Source organism: Calidris pugnax, unplaced genomic scaffold, assembly GCF_001431845.1.
Source record: "Calidris pugnax isolate Ruff unplaced genomic scaffold, ASM143184v1 scaffold45, whole genome shotgun sequence".
NCBI classification, from domain to species: domain Eukaryota; kingdom Metazoa; phylum Chordata; class Aves; order Charadriiformes; family Scolopacidae; genus Calidris; species Calidris pugnax.
The window spans coordinates 1,459,930-1,482,943 of NW_015090764.1; the positions used below are offsets into that span (position 1 = coordinate 1,459,930).

At 43.4% G+C, this 23,014-nt stretch overlaps 1 protein-coding gene across 5 annotated transcripts in view; it reads right to left on the reverse strand.

The window, feature by feature from the left end:
* The window catches only part of ACACA (acetyl-CoA carboxylase alpha), a 138,337-nt gene that overhangs the window by 54,171 nt on the left and 61,152 nt on the right, over positions 1 to 23,014 (reverse strand). For 3 of the 5 annotated variants that reach the window (XM_014959434.1, XM_014959519.1, XM_014959208.1), the window contains 12 exons: positions 21,780 to 21,803; positions 19,194 to 19,337; positions 18,482 to 18,578; positions 17,000 to 17,107; positions 14,886 to 14,942; positions 14,528 to 14,572; positions 11,767 to 11,808; positions 11,184 to 11,399; positions 10,640 to 10,795; positions 8,683 to 8,886; positions 5,881 to 6,036; positions 5,134 to 5,280 (listed from right to left, as the gene is read on the reverse strand). In XM_014959434.1, the coding sequence (XP_014814920.1) occupies positions 5,134 to 5,280; positions 5,881 to 6,036; positions 8,683 to 8,886; positions 10,640 to 10,795; positions 11,184 to 11,399; positions 11,767 to 11,808; positions 14,528 to 14,572; positions 14,886 to 14,942; positions 17,000 to 17,107; positions 18,482 to 18,578; positions 19,194 to 19,337; positions 21,780 to 21,803 (1,396 nt within the window). The remainder of the gene's footprint in view (positions 1 to 5,133; positions 5,281 to 5,880; positions 6,037 to 8,682; positions 8,887 to 10,639; positions 10,796 to 11,183; positions 11,400 to 11,766; positions 11,809 to 14,527; positions 14,573 to 14,885; positions 14,943 to 16,999; positions 17,108 to 18,481; positions 18,579 to 19,193; positions 19,338 to 21,779; positions 21,804 to 23,014) is intronic. The other 2 variants (XM_014959280.1, XM_014959356.1) reach the window with 2 other exon arrangements.

Consider the following 23,014-nt stretch of genomic DNA (forward strand, 5'->3'; position numbering starts at 1 on the left):
GCCGAGTCTCAGCAGCCCTCTCTGCCCATCGCCCTCCGGAATTTCACCTGCCCAAACCTCCCCACACACACAAGAAAGGGTGTCTGCCAACTGCTGCAGCTCCTGTTATGGATTATTTCTGATCCTCACACTACTGAGAAGGAAAAACTGTGACATCTAGTGCCAACAGGGAAAATGACACATTTTACACCGACACCGCACGAGACGGAGATGACGGGTAACGCGGGGTGATGCTGCAGACGCTCCTTACGCTCACTTTCTCCTTGTCCTTGAAGATTAGTTGGGTTTTATCAGCGGATGGTGTGGCCTTAGTGCCAGAGGATCACAGTAAATTGCAGTCAAAATACATTAAGTGGTACAGAAAAACATCCGAACGCCCAGCTCAAGAATGACAAGTGATATATTGAGTTCTCCAAGAGGCTGAAGGAATTACCTTTTCACACTAAGATTTCAGCTAACATGCTAATCTTTGGAACAAAGAAGATCTTAGCCAGAAACACCAAAGATTGTGCCATTGAAAAAAAAAAGAAAAGGCTTCCACTTATTTTTTTTAAATAAAATTAAATCAGCAGGAATGTTAAAAGTCTTGTGTTATAATCTAGATATGCATCCAGGCACTGGTATGAACTTCAAATTTTCTTCTTAAAGATATTTTTAGATTAAAAAGTAGTTGTTTGTAATCTTAAGCAAGTGATTTTTTTTTCTTTCCACCTATATAAACTCTGCACGTTTCAATGGTCCATGTCTACCTTAAGAGTCAGACTGGACTCAGGCTGAGCATTCACCTCTGGTGCTTAGTTCTTGATATGCTCACAGCTGTACATTAAATTATAGCCCATTTGTTCCAAAGTCTTTATTCAGTCTTTACTCAGGAGCAGGAGAAGGGAGTTATCGACTGCTGGTTGATTCTGCTCATAAAATACCATCGTCTTCACCTCCCTCCTCTACCTCCTGCCTCTGAGAATTATTCACAAACTGTTCTCAACTTTTCAGTGTGGCACATTCAGTCCCAGCCAGGGTGCTGGCTTTCCGAAACCCTGCAGGAGCAGATGGAGCTCATCACATCAGTCCCACGTGTGAGAGAGGTGTCAATGTGGCCAGAGCAGTAAGAGAGGACACTCCAAAAAAAAAAGTCCAAATGCAAAAAAAAAAAAAGAGTAGCTAGAGACCAGGACACGGTTCACAGACTCAACATGAAGGATCCGGCACAGAACCCATCTAGCAGAAAGCTTCAGGAAACACCCAAGATTCTGTCTTCAGTCCAAAGAAACAGTGGATGAGCTTCAGAAAGAACTCTGGCTGCACCGAGTGGGCACGAGATGGGGAAAAAGCCCTGGGTTGGTCACGTCTTCGTGCCACAAGAGCAGGCGGCAGGGCCGGCGGCAGGGCCAGCTCCCTCACGTGGCCACGGCCAGGCACAGGATCCGCTGCCAGGAAGGAGCGAGCACTGTCTAGGAATAAATAGCAAGTTGTATTTTCATGGTCCATTAAGTCCTTGGCTTCTTTGTTGAGACTACTAGCACAGAGATAATTACTGCCAAATGAGGTGGTGGGCTACGTGAAGTGGTCGCAAGCTAACGCCGAGAAAAACCTCTCGTGTTGTGAAAGTTCTTGAGAATTCCCATTTCACGGGTTTTCCTGAAAACAGACAGGTTATCCAGGTTAGCCCTGAACGCTGCTTCCAAACTCCACGAGGGTAGGAGAACCCCAGCTCCGAGCTCCTGCTCTGCCCCGTACCCGAACGGGGACCGCAGCTTCGGTTGTTGACATCCAGCCGAACGCGCCGGCCACAAATCTCCTGGATTTTATGCTGGTTTCTCAATTTCGCCTGCCAGCTAAAACAATTAGGGCACTCAGCTCAGCTGAATGGTTTAAGAGGGAAGAGTGTCTTGACCCCTTTTTCACATAGAGAAAATGTAATTGTTCAGAGGGTGTAGCACAGCTCCAAGGGGAAGAGGAGGCCCTGCCTCGAACAGCTGATTCCACCACGGGAAGGCCCTGGCGGCAGCGGGGGAAGAGCTGTGTTTGACTCTCTGAGCTAAAACAAGCAGAACAGTAACAAGAACCTAACAGCAGCTGTATTTACCACAGTCAGTCTTCAACAGAAATGTCCTCTTTAGTAAGAAACACACGATGTACAATCTCTCAAAAGACTTTGGATTCAGAAAATCAGCAACTTTTGCAGGGAAGACAAAAAAAGTAATAATTTTTCTAAAAAAAATAATAATCGCATTTACTTGGAAAGTTCCTACCAGGCACTCCCACCCGTCAGCTCTCTGGGGTCTGAACTGGAAACAGCTCACTCCTCTGGATCTCTGGGACACGTTGGCACTGACCATCAAGGGTTTACAAACAAAACTGGGGGAAACCCAAACAATGTAAGATCCAGCGCTTATTTAGCAAGTACAAAGTCAAAGACTCTTAAAACATATTGTCTAAATTATCCTCATACCACCCCAAAGCATCATGCTAGGACATGAACAAAGCGAAGCAGGGAAGACTTTGACCAAGGCTCATTGAGCAAAGCCTGGGAACCCTCTGCACTCTTTCTTCAGGGATCTTCTCCCCATTAACGTGATTTTCAGAGTATATTGGTTTTGGGCATTTTGAAGTCAAATACATCTGAGGACAGAAATCTTCCATAACAAATTCAGTCAAGTTTAGAGAGCCAATGAAATGTGCCATAGTTAAGAAGGGTTCACCATTGTACCACATAGAAGTAGTGCAGAACCAATTAATATTTTCTCCTGCTCCTCGTGGCACGTCTCCTCTTCCTGTGCAATGCTACCAGCTACTGCCACATAGATGGATTACCCCGAGGATCTTTGCTCCCTGGCAGATAAGATGCTGTATTTCTCTGCCCAGATGCTATGCAGACTGATTCTCAAAAAAAAAAAAAAAAAAAAAAAAAAAAAAAAAAAAAAAAGAAAAAGAAAAAGAAAAAAAAAGAAAAAGAAAAAGAAAAAAAAGAAAAAGAAAAAGAAAAAAAAAGAATGGATCCACTTACAGCCATAACAAAGAAAAGGCTTATGCTCTGAATTTATCTAGCGCCCTGTCTCTTCCTTCTCCACCCCTGCAGCCATCTCCTTTGGAAAGAGAAACTTGGGCACGCGTTCGTGAAAATTTGTTTCCTCAGCTGAACGGAATTAAACCATAAAAGCCTAAACTCAGCTCATCCAGATAAAGGAAGTGCAGCGCAGAGGAATGAATCTGCTCAGCAGCTCCTCGCCTCCTGAATGTCACCTGTCCTTCAGGCTGCTGCTGGCACCTCTTCCTCAGATTGTCCGCCCTCACCTGTGAATGAGTGCTATTGTCCGTGGAATTCAATATTGTCCATGGAATTCAATACCAGAGCCTCAAACCTTATTCCAACTGCATGTGCTCCTGCAGTGACTCATCCTGCTGCTCATCTCCGGGGGGCACAGACCCTCCTCACCCCAACCCCACACCGGGCTGTCCCGAGACACAGACGCTGCACGTGCTCCTGCAGTGACTCGTCCTGCTGCTCATCTCTGGGGGGCACAGACCCTCCTCACCCCAACCCCACACCGGGCTGTCCCGAGACACAGACCCTGGGCTGGGGTTTCATCTCCTCACCTCGTTTCTGGGAGGTTGTTAAAAGGCAGGTTGGAATGTGCCATCTACTTCCACAAGAAGCCACCTCCAGCAGCCAGACTGAAAAATGGGGGGGAAACACTGCATTTTCCCCTTGGTCCCTTTCTTCAGTGACACAACCTCTCGGTGTAACAGCCACCAAGACAAGGCCTGAACCTGTGCACCAGGTAACACCACCCTGCACACCACCACAGCCATCTCATTTCTTTTCAGATTGAGCACAACAAAGTCCACCAAGGGTTAAAAAAAGCTCCTAATTTTTTTTTGGTGGTCTTTGGGTACAGAATCTCTTATAATAAGACTATTTGTATTCATACTGGCAGAGTACACACTACATGTTCATGCCCAGGCAGCTCTGTGCTTGTAATTTCAGCAAGAACAGAGCTACGTCCCTGAGGGACTTTGCTATTTCCCCAGCCACCATCCACTCAAACGCTGAACGAGAGCAGAGAAAGAGAGAAAGATGATGGCATAAGCCTCCACAGCACCGCAGCCTCAGCTTTCACCAAGAATGCAGGGAATAGCTCATTTCAGGTTTAATTATACCAGTTAAAACATTCCTCCTATAGGCCAGCGAAGGACAAGGGCGTAGCGCTCCCACAGTCACCATTTACTGATTAGGTTCAATTTGAAAACCTCATATTCAAAACCTTCCCCTGACAAGACACAGGCAGTAAATAGTGATGAAAACCCCTATTTCCTCTCATCACTGTACTTGATGTTTTTGAACGGAGCTATGGCAAATCTGAAGTTATGTATCTAGTAAAAGCACGGTGCTAGCCCAGCGATGCCAAGGAAAAAAAATAAACGATACCACCACTTAGAACCGCTCAAATTTAAATTACTGTAGGAACATTCACTTATTCAATCCCATCTAGCCTAGGTAAGAAAAAGATAAACACATTTTGGACTCGTTAGCTTTATCCTCCATTCCAGTGGTGCAATCTTTGGCTTGCTACTGGAATGACAGGGCAGGCAAAGCCCACCCCAAGAGCAGAGCCCCCAAACGGGACTCTCCCACCCTCCTCAGCAGGTTGTTGGTCTCAATCCAATAATTCACTAGAGGGGGATGTTGCACACACCTTGGCAGCGTGCGACACAAACACCGCGCGGCCAGGAGCTCAACGGGAAGCATAAAAATCAGGGTTTCATTTTTTAAGCAAATGAAAACATTTCCATTTAGTCTTGTAAAACAGATTTTGCTCAAATACAAACCCCAGTTACCTGGAACAGCTGAATGAGCACTTTTTAATTATGAAGGAAAAACAGGCCCAGGCACAGGTTTGAAATGGAATCATCATTTACTAAGGAGGTTAAAATACCCATTGTATGGAAGGTATTAATTTTTAATGAAACAAAAATCTCATTTTCAAAAGAGAGATTTCATCTGTGAAAGACCGAATGAATAGATTTTTTGCCTGGCTGGTAAATTTTCATTACAATTGTCAAACCTGGTCCAAAACACAATGTACAGCAGGACACGGAAAGAAAAGTAGCGTTAAAGAAAGTGCAACTTGCCTCATTTCCTCCCGGCAGCCTGTTCATGTGCACGAGCTGGCCCTGATCATCCAGCACCAGCTCGGTGTAGGTGAGGATGTCGGAAGGCAGCGGCGGGGTCGGCAGGAACGCGTGTTCGTTCATGGACTCCCAGAGTTTAATCAAAGACTAGAGCACGAAAAGATAAATTACCGTTGAGAATGTCACCTGCAAATATTTTTATTCAACCCACTGTGACTTAATATTCAGGACGGAGCACCCTGAAATATCCCTCCTCCCCGATTGACTGACAGTGCTCAGTGGATATCACTTGAGAATTTAAACTACGAAACACGGTTTCACTCAAAGTAGCATAAATCAAATTCTATGATTCAGGATAGAACCCAGCAAATTAGACACACAATCAATTCTGCAAGTCATTAACACATTTAATGATGTATGTCCTGGGAACTATCACCCCTGCACTGTCCAACCCTCTGGGAAGGCTAAATAACAGAGAGGGCAAAGCGAAGGAACATAAACAAGAGATGCAAGAGGGTTTTCATTTCGGCTTCTACTGTTTGACTTATTAATGCAACTCCAGCAACAACGTATCACAAGTCCTAATTTCTTTCAAAGAAGACGGAATCCATAGCTGTGTAGACCCTGGGGGACCACTGCTAGCCACTCCAGGCCACTTGTTTTCCCAACAAGCAAGGGCACAATTAAGAAAAGTGCCTTGCAGGTAGGAGAGTTTAGAACAACCCACCAGGGCTCGAGAACACTCACCTGCCGAAACATCTCAGGAATGTCATAGACATAGGATGTCCCCAGAGACTGTGCCTGGAATCTCTTGGACTGAAGCAGGTCTTTGGTCACGTACGGGGTATTGATCAGCATCCCGTGAAGCGGGCCCTGTTTATCCCCGTACGCCTGGAACATGATCTGCAGCACAAAACACCACCAATTACAGTTCAATCCACCCATTCCATCCACCTGTCTCAGCCAGATCTTACCAAAAAATCATCAGGCTATTCCAGGCTGAGCAGGCTTGTTTCTGTTGCCTACAAATACGTTAATACTCCGTTATCCTGTAACACCGTGCTCCATCACTGGACCATTACTGCACGGATCCCAGTATCGCTGACTTATTACCATATCCCAGCAGAAAGCAAAGCAAACAGAGCCACATCCCCACAGAAAAACGCCTGGGACTGAGATGACTTCACATTCACCAATATTTCCCCTGACACCGTGTCTCTGCCGATGGATTGCGATAGCTGGGAGCGCAGAGGAGAACTCTGTTATTTATGGAGTGGAGCAGCGAGAGAACTCTGTTATTTATGGAGTGGAGCAGCGCGGGATCCGTATCTCCACTGACGGATCACGGGAGCCAGGTCAAGACTTGCATATGTCATTTGGCTTGAAGTTTTGATATTCTAAGTTTAAAAGATTTTCCCAGAGTAGCACCATGAATTATCAGCTGCCACGCTTCACGGCACTATATATTCCACTCAGCCAGGACTGGGAAGGAAATCTATTTGAACTAAGAAACATGAGGAGCGGCGTGTAACGGGGACAATCCCACACAAATGCTGCTCCAGAGAAAAACAGCTGAGAGGAGCACCACAAGGAGGCAGCTTTTAACAGAACAGCCATCAGATCTGATGTTAAAACTGCAGATCTTTGTCTAATTAAAGGTGATTTAATTGAAGAATTACACTGAAGATAAAATTCAGTAAGTAAAGCCTATTTTAGTTTTTAGATTAAAAACAGTTCATGGTCTCTTCAGCCTTCACAAATGTTGCTTTGTGAAGTAGCTTCTCCAACAGGGGAAATATTTATTCAGGGTAACAAGCACTCGTGGCAGCACCTGCGTTAGGATCCATTACTGCACTCGGGGCCCGATTCTCCTTGAGCCTCTGGAGAGCTTCAGAGCAGTTCTGTGGAAACTGGGAATTCTGTACTGGGGATGGCCACTCAGTACCACAGAAACTGCCACACAAGAGATTGGGATCATTCTCTCCTGCTGAATCTATTTTTCCATCCTTTAGAAGTCACAGAAGTGCCCGGCACCCGGTAGATCAGTAATGTTTGAATACTTTTAAACCAATTCTCTAAGTTCAAAATAACCCTCTGAAAACACAGGGAAAAATACACAGATCTGAACCCGTCCAACGAACCTCCATCACGAGGGGGAAGATTTACCAAAGTTTCTTATGAAGGTTGAAAGTATCCATTTTTTAAGACAAACCTTCCTCCCAACCACTCAAAGAGTCAGTTGAAATAATTCCTAACAGTATAATTTTTTAATAGAACTGGTTTAATACTGGGGTGGGGGTCAAATTAAAAAAATCAAATATTGGAAAAGATACAAGCTGCAGACTCACAAGTGCATTCCTCAAGCTTTAAAAACATAAAGCTCATCAGAGAGGGAGTTTCAGAGGGAAGGTGACCTTCACAAATGACTAACAAAACTCAAGCATTAAGCTCAGCTGCTGGAGATTATTAAAATGTCCTTTTCTTTCCTCATCTCCACTCGATGGCAGACACACAGACACTATCTGTTCTAGCATCTCCAGAATCGGACGGAGCGTACGGGCAGGCAGCTCGCCCAGAAAATGTAAATGGAGAAGGAGGGGAGAAAAGGTGACTCAGCACTTGGTGTTCAACATTAACGGTGCCCAAGTGATTTATTCTGCTGCTCCCACTGCATGGCAGAGAGATTATTACAGGGGGAGATGTAAACATTTCTGTATTTAAATACTTTTCATGCATCCTACGCTCCATGTATTTTGGCATATGTAGGTATTTCAGTTAACCACGCTATTCCTATGCCATGAAAAGAAGAAATACCACAATAGCCACAACCATTACAAAAGAGCCCATTATGCTTCATAAAAATGATATAAAAGCACCTTCAATAATTTTATATCATCCTACCCAGGTCATTCCCTATATCTTTAGAATGTAAAAGACAAGTTCATGGATTTTCTCTATCTACTCAGGGAAACATATAATTAATAATATTTTTTATGATGACCTCCAGGATGAGCACCAACAGTGATTACTTTTTTGAGTACTCTGCCACAGAGGAAAATAGATGCATAAATGACTGAAGGTACGTACAAAACAATTAGAAGATATGCACTTCCACATAACTGATTATATGTTGCAAACCTACGTGCCTATAGCAAGATTATCTCCCAATGATACATTCGTCTTCCTTTGGCAGAATCACAGAATCTTCTAGGTTGGAAGGGACCTTAAAGATCATCTTGTCCAACCATCAACCTAACTGACAAAAACAGACACCCACACAACAAACAAGGAGCATCATCACTAAACCATCCCTCCCAGCACTACATCAACCCGTCTTTTGAACACCTCCAGGGATGGGGCCTCAACCACCTCCCTGGGCAGCCCATTCCAATGCCTGAGAACCCTTTCAGGGAAAAAATTTTTCCTAATATCCAGCCTGAACCAAGGGGCAATTAAATATTACCTGAAAGCATCGCAAACCCCATCAGGTAGAATGTTTTCCTCCCATATAATTTGCTCATCCAACCATGGAATCACGGGGAACCATACCTGTCCTGTTCTGGAGTCCGTCACCTCTTTGTAGAGGCTGATGTCCAAGTAGTAGCCAGACTCATTGGTCAAGAAGAGACGAATGGGAATTGCCTTCCCAGTTGGTGTCAACCGAATGTTGATCTTCAGCTCGGCCTGGAGGACACGGAGCTTCCAGAGGCGGCTGCCGTAGCGCATCACCATGCTCCGCACCGATTCTTCGATCTGAAAGCACAGGAGAAGAATTTCCCTCACCTTTCTGGACACATCCACTGCTTTGTCACTCCTCCATCCCACCGCTGGAAGGTCCTGCTCAAAGGGCAACATCCCAGCAGGGAGGAGACTGCCACACCAAGCAGCAGCATGTGCCCAGGGCTATTTGGGACTTCGGTGGCCCCTCCATTCTCCCGTGAGATAGGCAGGAACTGAACTCAACCCAGGGACTACTGAGGTTGGGGACAGCACCAGATTCACATCCCTTTTTCCTCCCAGCACATCACACCCCAGGGTGCCCACAGCTTCCCCTTCTGTTACCCATCTTCCTGCAGGCCCAGCTCACAGCTACGAGCTACAACAGGCAGGAAAGTGAAATCCTTGACAAACAGTTATGTACCACTTAAATGCACAATAATCATGTTTCACCCCACATGCGGTTCGGTGCTTTAAATCAACAAAGCAATTACTACTTGGAGCTTGGCCTTCTGCTGTTCTATTAAACTTTATAATATACTACTGTTGGCAAATAGCGCATATTAAAAGAAGGCAATTTATAGGCTGCTTTAACATTCTTTCAAAAAGTAAAAAGTCTCTTTTCCACAGCAGCTCGGAGGAAGTCAGGGTACACACTTGAGGGCAGACTAACTTCCAGGGGCTGCAGCTTCTTCTAAATTCCTGGGAACTCAAGGTTTTGGATGCGCCGAGAGAGAAGATTTATTCTAAAGCGATTTAAGCCACCACTTTTTAATCATTATTCAAAAGTCAGCAAGCAAGAGATAGTTATTTTGATAACCAATTCATCTTTTTAAACTTTCAGTTATTCTCATAAGGAAAGGTCAGCTCTCATCTTTCGGTAACCATGAACAGAATGTTGATTTCCAGCTAAATGCAGCCTTTACAGTTTATTTGGGACTTTCTTTGTGGTGGTTCTGCTATCCAGAAACATGCTTTATGCCTAAACACTTTCATTTATGCATCTACAAAGCTTAATGTTGATCTCCGTGCTTTTGTATCAGAGAATGAAAATGAGGCATTTCTTTTTGTAGCTAAATTTACAAATTCTTTTTAAGTGCATTATTTGTCTCACGTTTTATTTGGATAGAGTCTGGACTTTTGTAACAAAGAGAAGAGCATTTAAAGCTATTTCCTGATTAAAATTGTTTATCTCAAGCACACAATGAAAAAATAAGTTTAGTTTCAAATACAAAACCTATTTTTCATGAACTGTTCCTTAGTTTACCCAGAGGAAGTGAGCAGCATGGCCTGAAGGACAGCGTTATTCCACTATGAATATGAGCTCTGCTAGTTCTAAAATCTTACATTTCATATTTATTTATAGATCAGAAGAAAACCCAAAGCTTTCTTCTTTCCTCGCTGCCAAACAGGTTCCTAGTGTTTGCCTTAACCAGCTAAAATAAACCCTATTCTCTCTGCTTTTGAAGGGTAGTTGGTTTAGCAGCTCAACCAGCAATCTTTAGTTAGAGACATCCATTAGTTACGTGACTCCACTTTCTTTACTGAAAAGCAAAACTCCAATATTTATAGAGGAACTAAACTAACCACCATGTTACCACCATGGTCCCCAATTTCTTGCACTTTCTATTATAAAATGGCTTGTAGTAACTGCACGTCATTCACCAAATGGTATTAAAATGTACTCAATCGCTGCACTTATGTGGCATAAAAAGACAACAAAAAACCATTTAATTCTGGTGAGTCAAGCCCAGAAAAAAACAGGTCAGAGCTGGAGAAAAGACCATACCTTAGATGGGTCCATGATGACAGTAGGCACGAAATTTAAGAAGATGTGATTGCAGTCGGTGCGTACGTTGGTGTTATTAAATGCCACCTCCAGCTCATCCATGGCTTCCAAAAGCAATCGCTCGCCCTCATTTTGCAGATACTCAAAGGAGGCTTCCTGCCAGATATTGTCAACAAATAATTTACTTTATATTCAAAAAAAATAAAATATCACAGTTCAAGAATACAATGTTTGAAAAACTAGAGAAGGATTTGACTGAGAAAATAGGTTTTATTAGTTTCAGCAGGGTGTGTGACCCTGAAACAGATTCATCCCAGTCCCAGAGCCAGTCCTCCCACTGCCTGGATTCATATCCTTGTGGTTAGGATAAACCCAAAGCTGGACAGGACAAACCATTACTGCAGTAACACAGGAGAGACACAGAGAAACAACTATTGCCTCAAATTGCAAGGATTTCTGACTTTTCACTTGGGCCACAGCAAAATCTCCCTGAAGTGCTTCATACAGTGTTTTGGAAAGACCCTGCAGAGGTGACAAAACTCACCTTGGTAACCAGATCCGAGTGCCTTATGATAGCCCTCACGAAGAACCTGTAGTCTGTCACTTCTGTTCCCACCTCCACTTTAGCTGCTCCCAGGTAGAGGTGCATTTTGTGATTAGCACAGGGAATGGCCGTGAGATCGAAGTTCCGCATTCGGTTCAACTCCAGCTGGAAAGCCAGAGCTGGCTCCAGGTGACGGTAGATCCTGTCCTCCTCAAACTGGAGGCACCCGGCACCACACGGGTAGAAAAAGGTGTAAAAGAGGAGGGTGGGTTAATAAACACTGAGGATGGGAAGAACTAGACAATACCCATTGTGACATTTCAGATTGAATTAAAAAGCTAAAAATTCAAATGAATCCAACCCCAAATTGTCTATCTGATGCAGAATCATTAGCACTGAGACACGCTGAAATTGTTGAAACACTCAGAGTAGAAGACAAATTACAAGACAGCAAGTTCTCAGGCTCACTCCCCTAAAACCCTCTTTTTCACAGAAGCCAAGAAGTTTGGTGTTGAATCATTGTAAACACTTAAAGAAAAGTACAGAAAAGTACAGTACTTAAAGAAAAGAATATACAACTTACCTTATCCCGGGCACGGAACGTGAAGAACTTTGGAAATTCCCTCTGTTTGAAAATAAAAACAATGATGTTAGCCCTCTGAAAGAAAGGTTCATCTACCCAGAGAGTGCTCACAGCCCTGAAGCAGCACCACAGCAGAGCAGATGACAGAACTTTTTCAACATCACAAAGGGTGGTGGAAAATCAAGTTACTCTCAAGAAGGCAGCAGCGGTAGTTTAAACCTGGCTCACTGCTAATGAAATAGAGGCTACTTGATTGGCTTTTGATTATTATCATCAATTATAAACAGACAATAACACAGAACTGCCCAGACAGCGGTGGGAAACAACTTCTACTGTGATTATGATTACTGTGGAAATGTTTGGGAGCCATATAACAATATTATTTAAGGAGATGTACACAAACCAAGGAGTTGTATTCTATAGCTCTCTTCACACTTACTGCTAGAAATCCCCTCTTCCCAAGGAAAACTATGAATTGTAATCAAATAACTTTATCTTCATACATTAAATAGTACTCCGTTTCTCTGTTATTCTATTGCATGATAAAATCCCAGCAAATTTTAAGGGCTTTCTATTTTTGTGGCATATTGCTTGTGTCTAGAAGAGGAGAGAAAGACTGGACAGCATCCTTCTACCCATCCCTCCAGTTCCATCCCAGTAAAACCATCCATTTCTGTGGAATTACACTTTTAGTGGGCGGAGAAACTTTGTGAACACTTTGCACCAACATGGGAATACCAGCCAATTATGCTAAAGGTGACCTGAGAGAGTGTCATTGACACTCCAGAGGTGTCTAACTGAGAAAAAAGGAAGGTATCTGACTTGAAGTCACTGAATTTCCAAATCACATTTCACTGCCAATGGAAGACGTGCAGCCCTGGTACATGGTGACAGAGGACAAGGCTCTGCTGAGCAACACAGCCTTTAAGGCTGGAAGTAACCTTTGAGCTAGTCATCCTCCTCACCTCCTTGAAAAAAACAGTCCCCACCACTTCACCTGATGACTCTCAGCTGAGCAAAACAACTTGTGTTTGCCTGGAGTGCGTCTTCCAGACACAAGAAATCCTGCCTGAATATTCCAGCAATGGGCACGTCAGATGAGCCTACGAGCATCAACTACGCTCTAAGAAAACAACCACTTCCATGTTTCCTCACTTCTCTTCCAAATCCCTCCTACCTGTCCTCCTCTGCACGCTGCCAATTTCTCCTAACATCATCCATGCTCATTCTATCACTAATGTAATTGCTTTCAAGGCATTTGAGTAGTGTTGTGGTCAAATATAATAATTAGATGTGCACACACACAAAAATTCTCAGTGCTCTGGTACCAAAATCCAAAAGAGTGCTCCATTTCCTAGGCAGAAGAATTATACCCCTGCTGTGTTCTAATCAACCAACCATCATCAAGACAATCAAAATAATTTGCCTAAATTAGCCAATCAAGACACCCTGCAAACCGCAGAATGTGAAAAGCTGCAACAGAAATCATCATAGTTGATTATTATACTAATAATCACGTTAAAAACCTAATGAGATGAGGAAATTGGAAGCTTGCTGGAGCAACTCTCTATTACCTCAACATGCTGGGAACTAATTATATAGACTGTAATTAAAACAAAAACAAACCCAAGCCCAGGCCCTGGCTAAGTTAATAGTTGGTCCAGTAATAAAGGGAATAGAATAGGAGATAGTAATACAGCCTGACACTCTCAGGAGATCCCAGGGGTGCTCTACAAACGTCGCAAGCAGATGACGGGCCACGCTGTCTCCTCTGGCTCAGGAGAATCCCAACAGCTCATCGCTCTCAACGGCAGCTCAGGGAGAACTTTTTGCAATGACTCCTTTTGTTCTTTGCCTCCTTTCTGACCACTGACACGTGCTACAGAGCTTCTTCATAGACTATTTTTCATTCCCCAGATACCAATTCAGTTCTCTAAAACTTCAATTTTTAAAATCTAAAGCCTGGTCTTCCTTGCTTGAAGTCCCAACACCTCTCCAAGGAATTCAGTTTCCTACACAAGCCAAATCTGTACCTGCACCATGGGCAGTGATTTCCATGTGGTGATACCCACATCAGTTCAAATACTATTTTTGCTGATTTTTAAACTAGTTTTCCTTTTGTAATGCTTGCTAAACCAGATGTGTTGAGCACAGGATGAATTTCCTGCATTTTCATGACTCCTCATAACTACTAGAGTTGTAAAGCAGACACACAAGGGATAAAAACCTGGTTTATGCCTTACATTGCCACCTGGAAAGCAGAGCTAAACTAACCCTCACTGATGCCCAAGCCCTGGGGAAGAGGTAATTCTTAGCAGTAAGAGCATCAAACATTTTCCAACTCGCTAAGCCATTACAAGAAATTTAGCAAGTCACTTCAACTGCTCCTCTATGTTATTTAAAAATCAGTGAGAAGCCTAAACAAATCATCACACTATGCAAGAAATACAAAAATTTAATTGTATAATTCCATTTTAAAATACAAACCAAGACTGAAAGGAACAAGACCGTTATTAAGGTGGCAGTCATGAGTTCAGCCAGGTGACAAGAGAGACTTTAGCACACAAATGGCCCCACTGAATGCAACAGGCCCACTCCTGTATTTCACTTTAGATGTTTTGTTTAAATACTTCAATTAACTCCGAGACAAACATTGGCATTAAATGCCTGACTAAGAACCAAAGGAGAAGCCCAGAGTCATTTATGTGTCTCCTGGCCTCAGATCAAAAATACCACCGTGTTCTAGGCCCTTTTTACTTACATGAAATCTCTGATCCACCTCATAGTTGACCTGTTTCCTGAAGTCCTTACAAACGAACCATAGAAACACAGGAAGAAAAAAAAAAAGCAGAAGACAGCTAGCAATTAGGATGAAAATCAAAATTCAATTAATTCAAGAATACAAGAGGTGCCAAGATTGTTTACAATTGTAAATTCATTTTCTTAAGCAAATTCATCAAAACCATCTCAAATTTTAGAAAACAAAAACAGTGAAGAGAGAACTAAATATAGTTAATACAGCATTTAGTTTGGGAAAGAAAAACAACAACATCAAATGTCAATGCTATTACAAGCTACAAACCAAAGAGCTCTGAGCAGCACGAGAGCTATCAAAATACCTTTTGCGCTACAAGGAAAGTCAGCCTCCGAATCCCGTGTTCAATCAGGACTGATTTCTGTAAAAAGGCAAGGATGGAATCTGGTGACTGGATTATCAGAAAAAGAACACAACAAAACCATGCCAAAGTCCTCCACGAACTGAAAGAGCTCTGCAGATCCTTCTACCTCCATGCTGTGAGTTCCTAGTCCACCTCAGCCTACTCATAGCTAAGGCTTCTCAGGTGATGATTGTCCTGGGGCACACACAGGCAAATGCATTTAATCTGACGAGGTAAGTAGTCAAATCACAAGAACATGGCATTTCAGCTGAGCCTCGTTAACAGGCAGCGCAGCAGAGCCACCAACAAGTCTTGCAGGTGATGTTCTTCATTTGCCAAAGGCACTTGGTCTTTTTTGCAAGGGGAGCACGGTAAGGCCATGGAAAACGATGGAAAATGAGTTTTAAAGGAACTGACCTAAAGCAGCTTGTGGCACATACTTGATTTTGGCATAATAAGCAGACACCAACCCAAACTAAAGGACAGCTGTGTCAATATCATGAAAGTGATAAATAATAAGTGTTATTTAGTTTTTTCAAATAGACGAGAGAATACCCATTCTGTTTGCTTCTTTATCAAATCCCACTGAGCCACAATCACAATCAGTATTTGCCACACCCCTGATCTTTTGAAGCCTTAAGATCTCATAATTCTGCTCCTCTTTCTAAAAACTTTTTCCCTTCTCCTCCTTTTTCCAATTTAAAAGCAAAGGGGGAAAAAAAAAAGAACAAAAAAAGAAATGGCAAGAACTCGGCTAGACCAGAAACAAAACCACCCCTTTCAGCACAGACTGAAATGTTTTACTAAGGTTAAGCCCTTTGAAAATGAGCATCAGTGACTATATTCATGGCAAGAGGAAGAAAATAACTTTAATAATGCCATGATTTAAAAAGCAAAAATTGTTATTGCTTTTAAAATTCCACAAGTGGCAGACAATAACAGCATAGCAACAGGATTCTGATTACATCGTAATAATGTGGGTCTCACAGCAAGTCCAGAGCTATTACAGAGTGATTAGCCATCAGCACCTGGAGAAACTCCATTTACACTGACTGCCTCAATCTCCTCCACAAGTCATTTACAAGTATATGATCCTAATTTCTATTAAAAAAAACACACACAACATGCTGGGACTAGAAGATTATTTGGACAATTTGGATCAACCTATTTGATAGTTTAATGCGTTTTGGAATTTTTTTTTTTATTATTTCTTTCCTTTTATCCCCTCCCATAAAACGCCTGGAGCATGATCAAGAAGATGAAAAGCAGAACTAGTTTTAATTTTTATATTTGATTATTTTCTTTGCTTAAAGAGACAGGAAGCTGCTGAAGCTGCGTGGATACCAGCCCCACTTTGGAACCCCCTCATTTCTGCAGAATGTATCATCACCTCCCACACTGGGAGGAGAAGCTGGAAACCACTGGCTCGGTCTCCCACAGCCACTGCAGGTACCACGGATGCAGTGAGTCCCTGACGGGTGGCTCACATCCCCAGGCTTCACACCAACCAGAAAAGCAAGCACGAGACCGCAGAGGGGACATGAGGAGGCTGTCCCCAACCCGTGTTTTCTCACCAGTGACCACAGGACTCATGTTTGGTACTCTACAGCATATCCCAGACTTATGCAGGAGCAACAGAACACACCAAATCAACTCCACCTGGTGCAGCATCAATCAACTCCACCTGGTGCAGCATCAATCAACTCCACCTGGTGCAGTATCACTCTAGGTGATCTGGCACATCGTGCCAACAACAAGAACAAATTTTAATTGCATTAAAACTACCATGATACAGAAGATTCAGGCCATTTTAATGTCCCTTGCCATGCCTCTGTTATTCATACAACAGCTGGGATAACAACCATGTACTGACTCCTTTTGCATTACCACCAGGGAGAGACAGCACACTCTTTCAAAGCAGCTGGAGATAGGCACTTCAAACCTTAAAGGTCTTTTACCCTATCTAAGGGAAGAAGCCCCTGACCTGATGGACTAGAATGCACTGCAAAGAGAAACAATAACGTGGAGGCTTCAGAGATCACACAGCTCCAGAGAGAGAGAATCAAGCACCTTACCTTGCTTTGTGTGAACTCTCTGAACATGGCTGCCAGCCCGTCATCGTCCACGTCGCTGTCTGTTTTAATAGCAACATTAAGGATGTGAATGGGCTCCTCGCGGGCAGTCTGTAATTTAAAGAAAATATTCCCCATAAATAAAGAGTTAACAACTTAGCACCTGTACGTTCCCAAAAGAGGCTCCCTAAACACAACTCTAAATACAGATGACCTCAGCAGAGCAAGCTGTAAACCAAGGAAAACCATGAGGGAAATCCTTGACCAAGCACGCTCAGAAACTTGCAGTTTCACAGAAGGAAGAGTTAATGTCCACAAAGAGCAAAAAGGAGCTTCGTTTGGAGAATCCAGTTTTGTTGGTGACATGTGGGTTGGCAAACTGAAGTGTGCTTCATTTGGATGCAGGAAGAACACGGGGTCAGGTCCTCTCTGTACATGGTGCAGTACAGGCAGGACATCAGAGGACTTTGGCATCAAGAAAGGTAATGAAATTAAGCAAATTCAAAGTGTAGGAGCAAAACAATGTGTGTTTTCCTATCTACAACAAAATGAAATAATGTGGAAGCATCAATTACATTAGAGTTCTGAGAAATGACAAATTTAGCATTGAAGATCCTGCAGTTAAGTGTGAAAACTGGGTACGAAGAGGAAATTATCCTTGGGGAGGTGAGATGAGGTGAAGAGAGAGATCTGAGGACATAAGGCTGACGGTAGCATCCTGGAACAAGGCTGCAGCACTTACACACATGGAGATCAACGGATCAGTTTAAAACCAAGCCCTATTCTGGACAAGGATTATTCCAACAGGGATTCCCCTGTCAGGGGCAGGACAGAGCAGAGGAGCAGCTGCTGGTGTCTCTAAGGGAAACTGGTCCTGTGTCACCAAGGATTATAAACCATCTCCTTCCTCTGCACCTCTTCTCCACGTTAGTGCAAAAATTGAGGGGTTCCTCTCATTTTTTGCCCCTAAATACAATTCTAAGGGCTAGAGCAGAGGGAAGAATCAGAATGTAACGTTACTAGGAAGGGTGTAAGAAAGAAAATAAGGCAAATCAGACTTGAGGTAAAGGCAGTTGCAGTTGAACAACCTGATGCACAGAGCAAATCAGACTTGAGGTAAGGGCAGTTGCAGTTGAACAACCTGATGCACAGAGAAGGTCTGGAAACTTAATTGTGGGTCTAAACTCTCAGTTACACTGCTGTGGATCCAGTAATTCTGCTGGTGTTAAAAGCTACAAACTAAATTTACATGGAGAGTAAGAGACGTAGCTGTAGTTTTAGAACAGAGGCAGAAAATGGCCACCTGCTTCGAATCACCTGCTGGGGAACAAGCAAACAAATCACACACATAAACACATAAAGCTCTTGACTCCTGTTTCCAGCACTCAAACTAGTGAAAAGTATCTAGCCTACAGTCACTGCAGCATTCTGCATGCCTCCTCTTTCCAACCCAAGAGCAATCTCAAGAGAAAAAAACTACTGTACCTTGTCTTCATCATAGAGGGAAGCGTGGCCAGCTTCAGGGAAGGTTGGGCTCTGGGGAGGAGAGTCGCAGAAGCAACCCATCACTTCATCAAAGATTCTGAAAGGCACCAGAGAAGGATTAGTCATCAGGACGCTGCTGCTGGCCCACTGAAAGCACAGAGCATGGAAAGCCACAAATCACGCTGCTAAGGAGGGGAGAAGAAAGGACTCCTTCCCTTGGCACTTCTGATACTCCAAAGATGAGGAGGCAATCCCTCCTCCACCCCTCAAATCAAAGCAAAGCCTGGATCTTCTAATATTTGTCAGAGATCTTACACAGACCCTCACGACTGCTATGGGCTCTGCTGGGGTTTTTCTGGCCACCGCTAGAAGGTTGAAAGCATAAAGAACACATCTTCCCCGTCTATATGCGTGAAACAAGAGTGTTAGAAGAAATCAGCACATTTGCAAATGGTTTCCAATCAGCAGAAATTCCAGATGCTGCTCCTTCTGGCTGCAAACTGCTCTGACAGCAGGCTGAAACTCTCACTTATCTCAAGGAGACAGACAAGGGGATCCAAACAAAACTTCCACCTGAAACTCCAGATACTCAGCGAACAAGCTCAGGACCAGTTTAAACCTAACTCCAGACAGGGCAAAAATTTTTTCCAGTTCCATTTGGGCCCAGTTAGGGAGTTGGCAACACAAACAAGCATTAGCCTTCCCCACATACCTGACAAAATCTTCGAAGGTGCGGAAGGAGACCATCCCTCCCATCCGCTGGCACGGCGGGGTGAAGGAATTGTCCAGCAGCACATCACTCACACTTGCTACATGGACCATCCCGTAGTGGTTGAGGTTGGAAGAGAAGGACATTCTAAATGGCAATTCAATAAGATCACAGTTAGTGGGGACAAGGGAGAGGAGAACATCACTGGAAAAAAGATGCGTGCATGTGCGTATGCTTTGACCACTTGAAGCGTGGCTGTTTATCCAACAGAATTATTGCATGATTTATTGGATTCTCCAGCATACCAGACCTGCTGTGCTGTTCTCTCCAGTCTCTGGTGCCATTAATGCCCTTACCTGGATGTCCCAATGTACAGGAACAGTTAAAAGAGTTAATAAATAATGTTCTAACCCTTTAAAACAAGTATTTCTTAAGGAATTTCTTGCAATGACAAGTGAATTACGACTATGAAAAGCTGAACGTATTTTTCCTCCTGTATGTATATTTTGCTGTACAGGTGGAATACTGAGATAAACAACAATAATTCTAAGCTTTGACACTTTAAAGATTTAATAATTTTTTACAAATTAAGCTGAAGTGCACCAAGCTGTATCATCTTATTGCTTCCACAATTTTTCTGGTCATACTATAAATTACGCTCCTCAAATGCAGTGTGGTACAGTGACCTCTCTAAAATCCTACACTGGAAACAGGGTTTTCTAGAGTCTTACCCTAGTATTGCTACCCTAAAAAATGTCCTGTAACAGCACCTTCCACTTTAACTGCTGGCCAAATTAATGTGCTCCTCCATCTAATTTAATCCATACTTTGAAAAGCATTGCAACTCCCTCTACTCATTTATTTTGCTCAGTTTTGATTCCTAAAAGGTGGCAGCTGCTAAACACAAGCAGTTGGCCACAAGGAAGGCAGAGCTCCAGGACACCTATTGCTGTCCTGCTGCTCACGCACTGGGACACACTGGTCATACAGGAGCAGTTCCATATTTAAGAGGACTGGGACAGTCACAAGAGGAAGGCACTGGGTAAAAGACTTCTGTTTAAAGCAGGAGCACCATTTGCTAAGGGCCAGCGTTCCTTCCTGGCAGAGGGCAAGATCCTGAGTATATTAAAGTATCACTGGGTTCTCATGCAGTTCAACTGCTATGGCAGTTTGTGTTATTTTGGGGTTTAGGCTATTATTATTTTTAAGTTTTTTTTAAAGACCCACAGCGTTAGGGTCAAGCCTAGCAGAGGAAGTTTCTTGCACAGTGAATAAAAAGCATACAACTAACTAGACATCCTTTCCCTGGCTACTAGAATTGGGATTTGGCTTCTCTGTGATAACTACTTCTAATTTCTGAACTGTGCTACAGAGTCATCTTCATCGACTGAGGGACCCACTTCAAAAGCTCCCTGCGACACGGTGAGACCTTGGAGCTTGCTCTGCAGAGCCAGGAATGCCGAGCTGGGGCTTAGCAAGACATTTCCAAAGTTCCCTCTCTGTCCTGCCCAGCCCATGGGGCACAGCACATGTTGACTTGCAGTTGGAAAGTCAGAAAGATGCTCAGGCACCACACTGGATCAGACACCAGTGGCACAGTGGGCAACCCAGGGACTGGCCACACTGGCTACGGCCCCACTGCTGGTCACACACTGTCAGGACCCCGCTGTGGATCACTGACGCTGCCACTTACCAGCTTCACTAAGATTTCTTTCCTTCCACATACAGAAAACCACTGTGATATGGTTGTAAGTGTACTGTTAACAAGTCTAAAGTAGCATCGGTTTGATTAATAGCTCTCCATGTTTAAAGTCACTCTGTGTTTCCGTAATTCATCTCTGATTAAGAGCCATGAGACTTTCAAGCCCATTTTTACTGTTTTTCCCCTAAATAGGCTTGTAAGCAGTAATAAATAATAGGTATTCACGTTTTGAAAGAAAAAAATTTCAGGACATGCCTTGGTGTACATTTCTTACAACAGAACAATAACTAAACAAAAAGACAGCAGACATTTTTCATGTATTATTTAAAACAAGAAATACTTTTCAACTGAGACACGGGAGGAAAAATTAGCATCCAAAACACAACAAAACATGCTGTCAGCTGTTTGAGATGTAGATTCATCTATGGCGTGAGGGAAGTGAGACAGCCTCAACAAATTCTAAGCTAATTGCAAGAAACCAGAGCAGCAACAGGTATCTATCAGTGAGGAGTAACTGCCCGTGTCACTGTGACACCCTGCCCAGAGGGTCAACACCTGGAAATCCAGTTCCAAAAAAAAAAAAAAAGACCCTAAACCCAGTGTTTTGCTAGAAGTTTGCTGTGTACCATACTGCAGATGAGCTGAGTCACCTGGCAAATTGAATTTTAAATATTGCTGCATGCAAAGCTTTTTTAAAGGGTAAAGAAAAGCTGAAAACATGTTTTAGACAAAGGGAGAGGAAAAGGGAAGGAAAAAGAAAAGTTAAGTTTGAGAGCTTCCCGAATAAAGATAAGGGCACTAGAACAAAACATGTTAAAACATTAAGTATTAGGCTACTTCTTTCTAATCTTTCTTTTTTAAATTTTAAAAGATGACAAGTACCATACCTGTTTAGCGTGGGGATGTTCCCTCTGTAATCAAACAACCACAGTTAGTTACAGATTGGTTAGTGAAAGCCATCATAAAGAACTATCATCAAGCTGATAACACAGACCAGCAACAAGTTTACAATTGACTAACCCCCAAATTTGTCAACCATCAGGTATCAGGAAGAATTTGATTTCGTTGAGCCTGAGGAGGCACCCACCACCTGACTTCGCTTGCCACGGCTGCCACGGGAGCCAGCACAGACCATGCACAGAACATGCAAATACCAGACCCCAGGGAAAGGCATCTTTTACTGCACCCACTTGGAGCCCTCTGCACACACCAGGGGAGCTGCACCAGCCAGCCCAGAGGAGGGAAATTTGCACCCCCTGAGAGAAGGGCAAACAGCACAGATGTAAAAAGTGACCATATCACCCGGGAATATTGCAACAGGGTTTGGGAAAACAAGCTGAATCCTCGTCGCCAAAGCTCTACGCCAAGCAGCGGCCCCCGCAGTGGCTCCCACACCGAGGCAGTAATAAAGCAAACACACACAGAAACACCATTTAATACTTGGCATTTTCAGCCATCGAGGCCTGGAACACCAAAAAGAACAAGCAGAACTTAAGGCTAATTTTAGGAAAATTTCACAGTTCCTTTTACAACATGGGTCCAACTCTTCACATTTGTGCATGCAGACCAGGGCTGAGCGATGAACACGGGGCAGAAAGGAGGCAAGGGGCACATTTTTCATACCAGCACAGCCTAGCCCATGCCAGCTACGCTCATGAAAGCATAAGGTGGCAAGTTATGCCAAGCAAGGTGCAGAAACTGCTGGGATCTGACATTCAAAATAGTAAAGATTAAACTGAAAAAAACCCACATGCGCACAGGAGCCTTGTGCAAAGAGATCAGCAAACGTAAAAAGACTGAAAGCAAAGCTTCAGGGAGCATGTAATGGGACATTCACCCTCCCCCTCCCTGCAGAAACCTGTAGGAGATCAAACCACAGATGTTCTTAACATCGTTGACCATCCTTGACCCCAGGTTGCTGGGCATGAAGTCTTGGTACTTAATGACCAGTGCAATTCCATGGTCACACCACTGACTGCACCTGGCCCTGTTCTCAAACTGGTTTTGTCACAGCAGAGTCACATTCACTACAAGGTTCTGTGTTTGGTGCGTTACTGGGAGAGGCACAAAAAGTTCCCATGATCTCCTTAAGCCACACAGGAGAAAGCACAAAAATGGCCTA